Below are 15,000 nucleotides of genomic sequence, written 5' to 3'. Positions count from 1 at the left end.
CTATATCTTGTTTTGCAAGGTTCAAGGTCCTTTTTCGAGGGACGTGTCTTCCGCTATTTTCGTATGATAAATTAAGAAAAGTTTAGTGATAACTCAATCATCACTCAAGATTATCAAAACCACGATACTTGACAATCACCACCTTACGGGCCTCGATGGTCTGTTCTATTTCAAAGTGAATTTTATCCGTGGGTCATTTTCGGATCCGTCATCTTGCCACACTTTAGAATAAATCGATTTGTAATTTGAGGTCAACAAGCACATGCATGTTCCGCATCGTCTAAAGGACAAAAGGTTCGAGAAGCGTATCATTAGCACCTTGCGGTATGGATACATGCCGTTATCTTGAACCTTGAAAAGAGGTACACAGTGGCCGAACTTGAAGTCCTATCAGACCAGGATTACAGCTAATGTAGAATCTAAAAGGTGTTTAATTCGCATGGGTAAGAAATTTTAAATTTACATTGCAAAACTAAATGACCAGAAGCAGGTTTAAAAATGGATCATTCACTGGATTGGGTTACCAAAGTCATTTTTCAATGTCGTTGTTGCACCGAACGAGAAAGTGATGCAATGTCAGTAAATTAAGGGAGCGTATACTTTAAATAGTCGAGGTCAGTGAGGACATGAACGCAAGCAATGCAATTATTGGCTGAATGACCTAAATCCGATTTGCTTGCCTTACACATACATGCATTTCACATCTACGCACAGTTTCTTCACTGTTTTCCTTTCAACATCGACGAGAACTTTCAGTGCAAGAGGGCGTGAGCACACGACTAAATTTTCAATTTTCTCGCTAAAAGATCAATTGTGTTTAATTTCCGAGTGGGACACTCACGTGGTGGAATTGTCGCAAGTCAACACGACTGTTGATAGGAACACACTGTGTTGCTTGGAGGCCGACTTTGTCGTTGTCTCTTCTAAGTTCCTAATTTTATCCCGTTATTTTTTTCTTTGGTCTGGATTCGGTTTTTTTGGGCTTGGAACGTTCCCTTTTTTTTTTTAAAATAAACTCGTTCTACAGAGGCCCTCGTAAAGAGAGTTGTTCAAATAGAGATTTGATTAAGTAGCTGATGGTGGTTAACTACTCCGCAAAAAACGAAACTGAAAATAAAAATAAATGAAACAATAATAAAAAACAGATACATATTAGCTGTGGTCACACTACGCACTTTTGCCCTAGGTAAACTTGACTTGTTGACAGTTTTACCTAGGGAAACTTATATTTATAAGTGTGACCGATTTTCCCCAGGTAGATTACCTAGGGAAATTTTTTTCCATCGAAGCTTGAATATGTCAAGAGAACAATAGAATTCCCCTTGACAGTTACCCTACATGTTTTGAAGGGGTAAACTGAAATCCCGAGGTAGTTAGCCAATAGATGCTCGTCGGCAAACTGATGATAGATTTTATTTAATCGTGTCACGTTTTACTTGAAACACATCGAAGTGCAATTTCTTTGTCGCTTTTGTCTCATGTGTGCGTGTATCAAAGGAAGAAGATGGCCTGGTTCAGATCGAACGTGTAAGTATAAATTATTTGCAATCAGTACACGTTTCATTTGGCTGGATTTAGGCAAGATTTTACCTTTTTTTTACCTTTATTAATCCGGCGGTTTATAACAAGTGCCAGAAGTTCCAATTCTGATGGAGAAGAAGCGGATGATGACAAAGCCACGCAAGCAAAAACCCGAGAAGATCCGCCGAAAAAAGCAGTAAAGCACAAAGCAGAAAAGAAACTAGAAGAAACCGGTCCAAATCGAAGAAAAATGGAAAAGCGAAAAAATCCTTGTAAACCTAGATGTGATTTTCTTCGGTGTGACCTTTTTACCTGGGGAAAATGAAACCCGAGATAAACTTACCTCGGGTGTACTCAGGTAAAATTTCCCTAGGTAAAACGATGTTCCCTCGGGCAAAAGTGTGACCTCAACTATTGTTACAATTATATACCCAGAAATCGTCACATGACCATCGCGTGCTCTAACCGGTTATGGCTTCAGATAATCCAGGAAGAAAGCCCTTAAGCTGACAAGTACTTAATGCCCACGCAATCGCATAGATCATTAAAACGTGGAAATTCTCAGAGCTGAGGTAAATGTCCGATTCACTTGAAGGCTAAGAAGACTTTTCATACGGTAAAATTGTGGACAAATTCACTGTAATTCACGGTCTTTGCCTACGTGACAAGGGCGGAAAACCATTGTGTTTGTGTTTCAAATGGGTCAAAGCCCTTTATTCAGTCTGATGTCACTCACTCTTTTCAAAGGGTTTCTAGTAGCTGACAACGAAAACAATCTCCTTGGCAAATTTTGAGTACATTGAAAAAAACAACTATCACTTAAAGGGACAAATTTCAATTATTCTTTCTGAAATAAATATCCAGAGAGGTGTGATTCATTCATGTAGAAAGTCCTCAAAGCACATTGAAGAAAAGAATTACGTTTCATCTAGTTGATAGATGGCTACGTGTCAGCATGGTGACACTTGTTCAATTTCATCACTCTAAAAATGGAGTCAAAACTAGTTTTCAACTGGATCAAACATGGCGCAAGGTAATCTTAACTTCACTTATTTTTAAGCCGCTCCCTTGATATATACAGGGTATCCAAAAACAAGATTGCTTTTAAACATACACTTAAAAACTCCCCGGTACAGGTGTATGCATTTCATGACACAATCGGCTGTCATACTTGGTAGTAAGTATTTAACAATTATTCGCCGAAGGCGAAGTGATTATCCGTCGAGGTGATTATTTGTCCGTCGAGGTGATTATCTATCGGCTGATAATCCGAGATAGCGAGCCAATGAGAGCGCGCGATTTTGTATAATCACCTGTGTGTTTATACTAAATTAATATAGAAGTTTAAATGTTCCCAAAGATGGGTGTTACCGAAAAGTGGATTATGTTCACTTGCTTTATTTGTTGTTTTAGAAAGGAACCAGTTGAAGGAAAAATGTATTCTGGAAATATATTGGCCACTTTCTCCTTCGCTACCTCCACCTTGCCACAAAGGTCCGAACGTTGACCGCTATCTAAGGTGGAGGTATCCTGTGTGCTTGTTATTGATTTGCAAATACTGTTACAGTGCAACGCGCCTTACCGTGGCCACCCAACAAACTTTCACATTTGACAATTACGTGTAAATACGTCAACTAAACAACCTTTTCAACGGTGTTTAACTTACAACCGTGCGAACTTTGCAAGGAGGGGTGACTGTCAATCAAATTCGCACACCCTTATCGGCGGATAATTTGTAAGAAACTTTGTTAGGTGGCCACGATAAGGCGCGTCGCACTGTAATGGTTTCCATATATTCTCTTAGATTTTTCAAAGGTTTTAGTGGAAGATAATCCTGTTGAGTGTCAGTCGATAAGGGAGTGGTAATGGACGCATCATCAAGACGACGACCATTTCTCATTAGTTTCATCGTCCTGGGTCCTTACACAGTATCATTTTCGTTGCTTCTTGCTCAATGGACAGGAACCCAAGCGAATCTCGCGAGTCAATTAGCTGACAGTTTTCAGGAAGCATTTGTGAAAAATACTGGATTTGACTACCTACACACTGTTTATGACTCTCTTCCTTGTGTTTATCAGGATAATTATGGTAAACAATTGCTTGAAAATATTACTAAGCCTGCGAGAGACCGCTTGAACACCGTCATTACGTTTTTACAAAACCTGAATGAGAACTTGCAGCATATTTCATCAAAATATCAGCTTTCAAATGTGAGTTGCTGCTGTCAAGGAAATGAACCTTCTTCCTTGACTGTCTTCCACGATCGTCTTCAGTCGTTTGTTAATCTTTGGAAAGGTTGCACAATTAGTGAATCCTACCAAGGCTCGCAAGACGATTTACGTTTCAATAGTGAACTGTTGAATGGTTTTCGGGAAAACTTTAACAAGTCTGTCCTCGTTTCATGGCAGTATTATGGATCTATTAATGGAGAATATTTGCAGTATCCATCAAATAAACGCCATTGTGAAGGAAACGCTTCGAACTTGGATCCGCGATTCAAGTAAGTTAAATGCATTCGGTACCCTTGCCTCTCCCGCCTCTCTTCCAGGGACGGTGGAGCTGGGGGGTGGTCCTTTCCAATTTTCAAGCCAAAAATAAAAATTTAAAAATAAATATAAAAATAGAAATAATTTTTTAAAAAAACATTAAACATAAAAAAAAGAATACCAACAGAAGGAAAAACAAAACAAAATGAGCAAAGCATCAAGACAAACAGATTTAAGGCCGGAATATACGAAAGGCTGGGATAAATGTATCAAGTAACAAATAGAAGGAAAGCATTTGTCATTTTGCGGTTGATCCACGTTTGTTTGTTTGTTTCTTTTTTATATCTCGTCGAGAATGCTGAAAGTAGCATTTCGGAGCTTCAAGATTTCAACGTTTTCTCCGGCGCTTGCTTGTTAGTCCCCCCATCTTCGGTCAACACAAAATAGGCTCCGCCGTCCCTGTCTTGAAGTATTAGGGACGCATAAGGTTTGAAAGCCAACACTTTTAGAAGTGGGCGTGCTCAGAACGGATAGCGGAATGCTATCTGGTGTCACTGTCTATCCGTTGTTCATTTTCTTCAGTTAAGTGTTACTTCACACTAACCTTAACCCTAGCAGCTAACGATCTTCTTCAATCAGTGATTCTTAGTAAATTTAATCATCTTCCTTTTTGATGCGCCATTACATTAACTTATCTTTTGTCGTCGTGTCTCTACCCTTTGTTATCAGCGTTGACACTAGATCATTTTACTTCCCGTTTCTTTGTCTTCAGTTCATTTTGCCCGTGCGGAGGCTTTCGCTTTCCTTTTTGTCTAATTATATCGTCTGTTTACGTCATTTGTTGGGTGTTCCGGTTTATTGAGCTTTGATATAGCAACATGTGGAACACCAATCGACGAATTTTGATTTTAATCTGTCTACAGCTTGTGAGGTAAATGTTAACTGCATTTTATGTTTGACACAGATCCTGGTACGTCGAAACTGCATCTCCTGTCAAGAAGAATGTTGTCATAATTATTGACCGAAGTGCTTCTATGAGGAGATTACGGAGAATGGAATTAGCTAAAGATGCAGCAATAACTGTGCTGGACACACTCTCACCACAAGACAATGCAAGTGTTAAGTGAATAATTAATATAATATACTTTAGGGAAATGTAACATTGCTCGTGAAGAGCGTCTTGCGCGTTGAGCGATATCCTGGAATTTCTGTTCTAATATCGTCTCCTTGCTAACTCAATCATTATTGATCAGTTGTGAAGTGTTTCAAGGAAACTTGTAGCATACAAAAGCTTGTTTTGTTACAAGATGCATGAATAAACTAACGAATTACGTCACATTAATCTTTCATTGATTCAGTTAAAAATCCGTTTCATTTTTGTCGTTAGGTTGGTATTGTTGTATTCTCGACCCTTGTTAATACGCCTTCAGGTTGTTTCGGCTCTACTGTGGCAGCAGGAATTCCCGCGAATTTGGAGATACTTAAAGATTGGGTACGGGAGATTAGAGCGTTTGGTAGGTTAGACTTCTTCTTTGGAACTGGTTAAACAGTGACGAATATATACAGAGACCTTCAGTTCCCACTGTACGGTATCTCAATTCCTGTTTCTATTACAGAAGATATAATGGGTTGTATGTTTTTTCCTCTTCCAGGAGCAACGAATTATATCCCCGCTTTCAGGCAAGCATTTAAGATGTTACATAATGTAACAACTCGGCAAAGGGTAAGGTCTGTTTCAAAATGAAGAGTACCAGAAAATAGACCAGTATTTTAGAGAAGCCTAAAAAGAGCCGGTCGTCATATAATTCAAATCTCCTTAGGACCTACGAAACTATGGTATAAGATGATTTTCATCCCATTCACAGTTAAAACAAGCCGGGATTCTGTCGATCCCTTGTCACTTCGTCAAACTCAGATTTCACTGCATTTTATCCCATTGATAAGCCAGGGAATAAATGGGAAAGGAATGCTACAAGTAGGAAAGGTGATATATTCCCATTTCAGTATGGAAAGGACCAACTTTGTGTATGTAGGTGTCCGCTTGATTGTGTGCCAAACACAATTTTAGTGGAGCTCCGCACGCCGTAGTTAAGACAATATGGTATCCATCGATTTTTAGTTACGACGTCATCGTTCGACCGTCCTTCTGTACGTTCATCATTTCGTGTAACCCAATACGCGAAATTTCACACTTTTGGAACCCGCTTTTTTGACGGGAAGTTGCAGGTGCTGGAACCCGCCTCTTTTGGAGGCAAGTTGCATGGACAGCGTAGTGCACTTGACACTGCGTTTTAATAAAACAAGGGCAAAATTTGAAGACAACCAAAAAACAAGCTAAGTATTTTTTAAATATGTCTGGCAACGGGGAAAGAAGAGAAAACAAGCTGAATAATGGCGACGAAATACGGCGAAAAAGCTAGAAAGAGCACGGGAAAATAGACTGATGGTAATGAGCTGGCCGGATTGGTCGTATGGTAAGCAATAAACTATTTCTAAAAATATCTGGAAAAAATGATTCGGGAACTCCGCTCTAAATGTATCTATATATTGGCGGTTTGACTAGGTTTACTATAGGAAAATAAGCTTCTTTGCTTTGCAAGCTGCTCTTCAACCTCATCTTCAGTTACCACTGGACAATAGAAACTTTTCCACCATTGATACTGAACCACACTTTGCCCGAGCAAAATTAACTAGGTAAGGTAGGTAAAGTCTGCATACGAGCCAAGTGGCCCATCAGTGGCCCATCAGGGACCATTCGCTTCGGAGTCGAGCACACTAACCTTTAGGCCACCGCGCCTCCCGCAAATTAATTAAACCCCCTAATGTTGAATAAACCCCTCAACTTCGTCTCTTAAGTTAAAAACAAAAATATCTGGCAGACAATGCACGAATTTATCCTCCTCACACGAATTTGAAGTCTTTCACTCGTTGGGCTCCAATTTGTCATATTTACTTTGAGAAAAAAAATTAATAAAACTCCATCATTCCTTTTGACTCTCAATTAATTTTTCATTTCAGACATCTGAAAGGAGCAACATCATCTTGTTCCTGACTGATGGTGCTCCAACTGATTCCGAAGCCGGCATTTACAGAGAGATACGAAGAGGTCAATCCCTGATGGTAAAATATTTATACTTTAATCCTGGTTGTCCCTGATTCAACTTTTCGGCTACGCTTGTAAATAGCCATATTTGGCTTGCCCACGGCCAGTTGGGATTCCTAAAGTTGTAGTTCTGTTCTGTTGTTTCATTGACTTCGTTTCATTGTCTCTGAAAAGCCCCTATGGGGAGTGGACAGTTAAGAATGTATATATCATTCACGCGTCAACCAATGTACATACACTGTGCAATATGTAAAGTGATTAGAAAAGGCTGTGATGACACATGGTTGATGGCACATAATAAGCGAAAAGGATTTGTTATGCCTCATCTTTGAAAGATGCCACGATAGAGAAACATAGCCAGGAATCAATTGCAGTTGGATCGCGATGCATTGATAATGTGTCCACCACTTTGTTTTGGCGACGACGCATTAAAATCAGTCGGTCCCTGAAATCATTTAACAACAAAGTGTGGGCTACGATTGGCTAAGACCTATACTGCTATCATCGTATGGTAACTTGTCCGGCTTATGTATCTCTGACAAGTAGAAAAACGTAGAGAATGAAAAGAGCATTAATTAGACTCTCCAAAAAAATTGTTGTGAGCATGGGAACCCCCCACTTGAATTAAGAAAACATGGGTTTCAGTTGTCGGTGAAATGAATTTTTGTTTGGAAGGAATTCGAAGGTGAGGTTGACCATGAGTTGTCGCCTGGAAGTGAATTGGGCCTTTTAAGAAACCTAACTACGTACCACTTAACCATTTGCAGACCTTTTCTGTCCAAGTCAATACCTACGCTCTTGGTGGAATATTGAAATCGAAGAGTCTCCGAAGACTACAAAAAATTGCGAACAAAAATGGTGGCGTCTTCCAGCAAATAAAGGATCAAACTGGGGGTGCATTAAAGCGCTTAATGGGAAGCTACTACACATCAATCAATTCGTCATTAGAGCGGAAACCCAGGCTTTCACTGCCTTTCATGGACTCGAGGCTTGGTCTCATGGTGTCTATGTCCTTAGCTGTAATTCGGAATGGATCTTTTACCGGTGTGGTAGCAGTGGATTTGCCAATTCAGCGACTTTTCAAAGAGGCCCTTCAGCTTTCTTCTGCTTCTCTCGCGTATGCCATACTAGTAGACAACGAAGGTTAATGACTTTATTTGCGTGTTGAGCTGTATTCATTGTTCAGGTGTAGTCATGTCAGGTCAACTTGACGGTGGTAATGCTTTCCCTTTGTCAGAAAATCAATGATAAAATCCAGCTGCATGGAGAAAATAAGAGAGGTTTATTATTGGCCTGGAAAATTCCCATTTCCCATTGTTATTAGCAACAATCGAGGAAGAAGGGAATCTGTTTAGACAAACTATTACAAGTACTGTATTTGCTATTTTCGCTTACCATCACTACCATAACTGACACCACTACAGCCTTTCAAGTATTTTTCTTAGAATACAAATTGGCACATTTGTCATACACTATTTCTACGGTGTTTACCTAAATCAAATGTTTATGTCAAAGTGCATTTTTGTTGTTTGATATCCTTCATATCCCTTTGTACATGCAGTTTCAGGGCAGCGTCCGTTTGTTCTCTATTATTAAGCAGCCGTGCAGATCACGGTCCAAGTAGGGTTAATGGTTTTTAGATCTTTACCTTCACTGGCAACCTTCTTGTCTCGTGCGCATGCTTCCCTAGTGGTTAATAGGCAACGGACAATTTTATGGAATTAGTGGCAGGAAAAACGCTCGCTTTCGACTCAGCGTCATATCCGGTGTTTCAGTCTTCCTATCATCTCCAAGGAAGATTTCACTTCGGCAGTTCGGGTACCACGGTTTTCTCCTTCCTTACCAAAACCAACAATTGACTTGTTTAATAGATTCCACTGGGTTACATGCACTACTAAAGAGTTCTCATCTTGAAATACACGCAAAAAATGCAAAATTGTTAAGTATTTAATGGGTATTTCAGGGCGTGCTGTTCTGCATCCTTCTATACCTGGTCCTTCTGACGTCACAAGTAGCCGATCCTTTTTACCATTGTCGCTGTTTGAACCTTCACTACCATCTGACGTCATTATCGACATCACATCTGGTAGATCAGGCAAGCGGATCTTTGAGGTAAATCAGCGCTCTCGATATTTTTTTCAGTAGTGATCTTCATTATATATATCCAAAGATCAGCCTAACGGTTAATATCTCTCAATTCAGAATACAGTTACTCCATTGACAGATGACCGTCCAAGGTTGCATGAGCCTTTCCAGACAATATGCCCGAACCTTATACTGCTTATATGTTTGAACTGTTTGGGTTGAAGCTATCGTCAATCAGTAAGGGTTTATTGCCAAAGCTGGTCAATTTATCAACAATGTGACAGGATGAACGATTTGCCAACTCGCACCGATGGCTCAGTTGGTTGAGCATCGTGCTGTCATGCGGGAGGTCGAATATTCGAAACTCGGGATTTTAAAATAACTGAGGAAAAAGTGCTTCCTTGTTTGTAATTTCATCTGTAAATGGTTAGACTTTCAAGTCTTCTCGGATAAGGACTATAAACCGTACGCCCCATCTTACAAATATCTTCTATGTTTACAAGTTCGATAATTGTGAAGAACAGCTCCCTTCCACCGGCAGTCAGCCAATTGTCGGCCGACACTCGACCGAGAGACCTCCGACAGGTAACCAACAGGTTAGCCACAGGTTGTAAAACGAGAGAGTGGCAAACCAATTTGTCTCCCGATAAGTGAAGCTTCAGTAGACACCATATTTACATTTTACAAAACTAACCAACGAAGCACATGTGTGCATTTTTGGCATTCAAAACTCGATGTAAAACTTACTCTAAATGCTTCAAATTCCTCGAAAGTACCACTGAAACTGGGCCGTTAGGGAACCCACACACTATACGAGGAGAGCAGGGGATGGAGTCCCCGTTGTTGTGGCTGTCGTGTTCTCTCTTGCAGAAGTGGCCAGCTCGGCGTGATTTCTCTTAAATGGTTTATCGTGTAAGAGGCCACCAAAGCAGAAACAGCCATAAGTGAAAAAGGGACTTTGCCGGGTACTGGAACATGTAGATGTAGACGTAGATGTAATGTTTTTATTCCAATATGAGAAATATTTCGGGTTTTCAGTCACCGTATCCTTTAAGAACATGTACTTGTGAAGATTTTATTACTTTGTTCAAGGAGCAAAGTATAGGATTGTCTCCGTTTTTGGACTTTGAACTTTTTTTGTTTGTTCGGGTCGTGCTCTGGCTGCGCATGCGCAAACTTTCTCTTTCTCTTAGAGGTACTCTTCAGAGTCAATCGCGATGACCACTAAACGACGTGACAGATTTATGGGGAAAATAGGTATTAAAGAATTGTGTGCGTGACCGGAAACGAGTTTTTGTGTTATCCGGTTTTATTACATGACTAGCTCCGTGAGCGGGCCAATCTCGTACCCAGAGTCCTCGGGCTTCTTGATCAGCGGGTGAGCGCCCGGAGAGACTCTGGGATAATCGACTCCATTTTCCCAGAAAACGTGGGTTCCGGTCTGATTACGTATACTTGAGTTTAAACGGAAACAGAAAAGAGAAAACCGTAAACAGTAGAAACGATACCAAGATACTGTAACATAAAAAAACCCACTGAAATACTGTGAACTTAAAGGGAGTCGGCTGAAAATCCTTCCAACAATGTGTAGGCTACCCGTAGCCTCTTGGTAACTATAACTGGAGGTTAAAATTGTGGTCACATGCGTAAAAAGAAAGAAAAAAAAACGAACATAAATAAACTTTTTGGTCCTTGGTTCATGCACGTATCAAAAAGGTGAAACGGTTATGCAGTGATCAGCCGATTAGCTCATAATTTTATGTTTACTTGCAGGTAAACATCTTTGAGTTTTTCCTTCTGCAGAATTGTGCTAGAAAATGTTTAAATTTATTTTAGGAATTACTGTACCACGACGTTAACAATGCGTATAATTTCTTAATCATCTTGGTTTTGCCCACAGGCAAGTTTTCCACAGCCCCTCGGTAATAATCCGACTGATGGAACGCGCATGCTCAAAACCAATGCAACATACATGTGGACTCCGGTCGGAGAAAGCGATTATTACATTGTATGTGTATTGGCTAATGATCAATCTCTGAGAACAGACCTGAAATCAGTAAGTATTTAAATGTTAATTGTTTACGTTACTGGACCCTCTTCATTTTGTTAGGGTTAGCTTAACCCTAACCCCAGCCCTAGACCCTTGCTGGTGCCTTCATCGAAAAATTTGTGTCGACCCCAATTTTTAAATTTGTAGCACCATTTAATCACTTTCGTATACTAGAGAGAAAAGAAAATGATTCGTGAATCTAAATCGCGTAGGAGCCACAAGTATCCAATAGTTTATGAAAAATTGAGATGTAGCAAGTGAACTAATGGACCAGTCACAGCACTCAACGACACGAGCGGGCCGGACGGATATGATTCTTCGTCGTACTTTAAACTCCTTCGGGAAAACAAAATCGAATTTGCATTTAATCAGCTCCCAGAGAGCGAATACTTCTGAGCAATTGAACGGCCATGGATTTGGTTCTCGTTCAAGCCTAATTTGTTTTAGTCTCATATCTGTGATAATCTAAATTTAGAATCTCCCCGAATTAGTCATTGTTTGACAAATTAGACTTGGCCTTTTTCGTTACAAAAGTAAAGGTGGTGTGAGGAATGGAGCACTTAAACACAGTTTCTTTGTTAAGAAGTGTTTCACAATTCTGCTTTTAGTTCACATCATCTTCACAGCTGGCTGAGTCATTCTATCATCGGCTGGATTTATCTTGGAATGCAAAGGTGTCCAAACCAAGGGACATCTGCAGGTGGAAAAACGCCCTTATTTCTCCGACATCGTCAACAGTGAAGGTAGCCTTAGAGATATATACAATATGGTCAAATAGTACCGACACATTTACCTGTGTGTGTGTGTGTGAAAATCCTAGATATTTTGCCTATTATTTATTTGACTTTCAAATTGCCAAAAGTTCATGAACCATGGGCATTTTTTTTCAGGTTATTTTCAGTAAATCCTGCAGAGATAAGTGGCCAGTACTTAGGATTGCCACAGTCCAAAACTAAGGAAAAGATACACGAAACTATATAAGCAACATTGCTGTTTTGTTTTAGTCTTCAACTCCGTTCCCTTGCAATAATTTCTTTACAATTTGTCAAGGAATTGTCCCTTCACTCAAGTTTCGCGCATTTGGCAAGGTTCATATTAAACATCATCGGAAAAGTCCAACACCCTACATTCGAAGGGAAACAAGCAGTGTTTTTGAGTCTTGTTCTCTTCCCACCACAGCTAAGTTATGTTGGTTTTTGCCAAATGAATTTCCAATAGTTACCTGCAACAATTAACAAATAGTACTTAGCTCTTATTAACCGAGCAGGGGGTCTGTATGGGAGAATCGTGACCGAGGTCGTGAGTACAGACCAAACTCAGTGAGGTCTGTACACACGAAATTATTATATAGCAATTACTATTATATAGAGGATATTACATGGCCGCGCGGGGATACGAATTTTGTCTTCGAGTGCTGAAAGTATATCTCACGAGTGAGCGAAGCGAACGAGTGAGAGATACTTTCAGCACGAGAAGATAAAATTCGCTTCCCCAAGCGGGCATGTAATGTTCTATTTATTATATAGATATTGATAAAATGTCTAGATTTAAAACAACTTGTTTTACTCATAATCGAAATGATGAAAAAGTGGTCACCAACCCCTAAAACACGCATATTGTGTAAAATGAAACAAGATATGAAAGTTATGAAAAATAAATCATGATAATGTAAAATTTTGCCATAAAAATGTTAATGTAGCAGAGAAGAATTATATTAAAGCACAAAAGTATCTTACGATGACGAGGAAGCTCGCGTTTTATTGGTTAATCGTGTTCGTTACCATGACAACACATATATTCTCACGTGTGAAAGATAAAAGTTCAGTGCGCGCGGTGAAGATATGAAGTAAAATCCTGGTATTTCATCAGTATCTATATCATAAATAGAAATTATTATGTAGCAAACAAAAGCTATTTAATTCGTTTAATGAAACTGGTTTGTAACTGACATTTTGCTTGCGAACGGCGATGAGGGGGGATGAGCTGAACTTAACTCTGCCAAAGTTTGCTCGTCACGTCCCCCCTTCCCTTTTTTTGTCATCATGCTTTTTGACACTTCCATAAATAAATATTGGTAGAGGAAAATACTCAATATTCTTGCATTTTAGTTTGCAACTCTTTCACCTCAAAACATTATACCGGTCTAGATGCCGGTCTTGATGGGAAAATCTAGACCGCAGTCAATATAGATTTCAGCCAATCAAATTCGTGAATTTGGTAGCTCCCAGTCCTTATGAGACAGAGCCATATAATAATGCCTCTTAATAACCCGGTTGACTAAAATGAGAGGTTTTAAGACTTCCTAGTATCTGTAAAATATAAGTTGAGAATGATTTGTCTTCCTTCAAAACGGTAGCACCGAACTAGTGCTTTGTTAATGTATTTGTCACTGAACAATTTCTTAGAAAGTTTAAAACACGCTTTGGTTTGAATTTCAGATTGCCTCAGATGCATTTTGGGATCCCAATACATATATTTTCTCTTCGGAGTCGCTCATAGACCTTCAAGATATTCAGCAGTTCTTTAATGCCGAAACTTTTCAGCGCCAGAGAAAGTACAAAGGTTATAGCTTATTTTCTTTAGATATTAGACAGCACACATCAATTAACATACAAAACTAGAATCACCGACTAAGTCAAGGGGGTCACCATGCCCTCTCATGTGGGGAGCAGGGATGGCGCAGTGGTGTCAGAGCATTCGCCTCCCACCAATGTAGCCCGGGTTCGATTCCCAGATCCGGCGTCATATGTGGGTTGCGTTTATTTGTTCTCTACTCTGCACTGAGTGGTTTTTCTCTGGGTACTCTGGTTTTCCCCTCTCCTCAAAAAAAAAAAACAAAAAAAACAATTATATAAAAAAATCGGACGACTGGATTTGTTTATCACGAGTAACCAATAATCATAAACAGTACAATTACTGAGAAAAGAAGAAGAGCCAAGTTACGAAGGAAAGGGAAAATTTACATTAAAAGACTGACAAAGGAGGTGTATACGTAGAGTGTTTAATGTCGCTCTGAAAGAAAGAAAGAAAGAAAGAAAGAAGGAAAGAAAGAAAGAAAGAAAGAACGAAAGCCCCAATTTAGGAGTCTGTACACTGTTTCTACGGTGATTGAAACCAAAGTTGTGATTGGTTGATTTAAACTAAAACTTTGAATGTGATTGGCTTATTGAAGTATCCGATAACAACTTGGCAAGTGAATTAGTGGAAAACAGGAGTTTTCAAACCAATCACAATCGAGGAAATTGTAGTTTTTATGATTAGCTTTCTTAACACGTCTTTTTTTAAAATGATACAGCAGGTCTAAGTGAGGCTATCCGTGCAGAGGTGAAGCTGACGTCCATTTTGGAGGACATTTGGCAGAGAGCGGATCTCCTTAATCCAGACTTGGTTCAGTGGAGGTAAGGATACTTTGCGCTTCATTCATCCTTACTTCCTTGTTTTCACATGCGTGTTAACGGCAGGGGGTAGGGGTGGTGGTGATGGGGATGAGGAAGAAGGGGTGAGGCATTGGGTATAATTTTTACACTGTATTCCGATTCATTTGGACGGATTTTGACGAACGTTAATCTTATTGGTTAAAGCCAAAATCAAATGCATGTAGAAAAATACAAACGTGCAATTTGACCTCAGTCAGTATCGATGGCGAACAGCAGAAATTCTCCGGCAGCAGCGAAGGTTCTTTTCTGCTAGGTTTTACCATACGCTTTCCAAGAAATCCGTACCAGTTTTTCAGCGGTGTATCCTGCAAGAAAAAC

General features: G+C 39.7%; 1 protein-coding gene across 12 annotated transcripts in view; it reads left to right on the top strand.

Moving 5' to 3' along the window:
• The window catches only part of LOC138016488 (VWFA and cache domain-containing protein 1-like), a 31,666-nt gene that overhangs the window by 2,857 nt on the left and 13,809 nt on the right, over positions 1-15,000 (top strand). For 2 of the 12 annotated variants that reach the window (XM_068863629.1, XM_068863630.1), the window contains exons 3-13: positions 3,326-4,021; positions 4,972-5,119; positions 5,395-5,521; positions 5,660-5,730; positions 7,026-7,127; positions 7,878-8,253; positions 9,074-9,222; positions 11,096-11,251; positions 11,854-11,988; positions 13,684-13,807; positions 14,541-14,643. In XM_068863629.1, coding sequence (XP_068719730.1) covers positions 3,387-4,021; positions 4,972-5,119; positions 5,395-5,521; positions 5,660-5,730; positions 7,026-7,127; positions 7,878-8,253; positions 9,074-9,222; positions 11,096-11,251; positions 11,854-11,988; positions 13,684-13,807; positions 14,541-14,643 — 2,126 coding nt within the window. In that variant the 5' untranslated portion in view covers positions 3,326-3,386. The other 10 variants (XM_068863628.1, XM_068863633.1, XM_068863627.1 and 7 more) reach the window with 10 other exon arrangements.

Source organism: Montipora capricornis, chromosome 9, assembly GCF_036669925.1.
Source record: "Montipora capricornis isolate CH-2021 chromosome 9, ASM3666992v2, whole genome shotgun sequence".
NCBI classification, from domain to species: domain Eukaryota; kingdom Metazoa; phylum Cnidaria; class Anthozoa; order Scleractinia; family Acroporidae; genus Montipora; species Montipora capricornis.
This window is presented reverse-complemented; position numbering and strand designations above follow the sequence as displayed.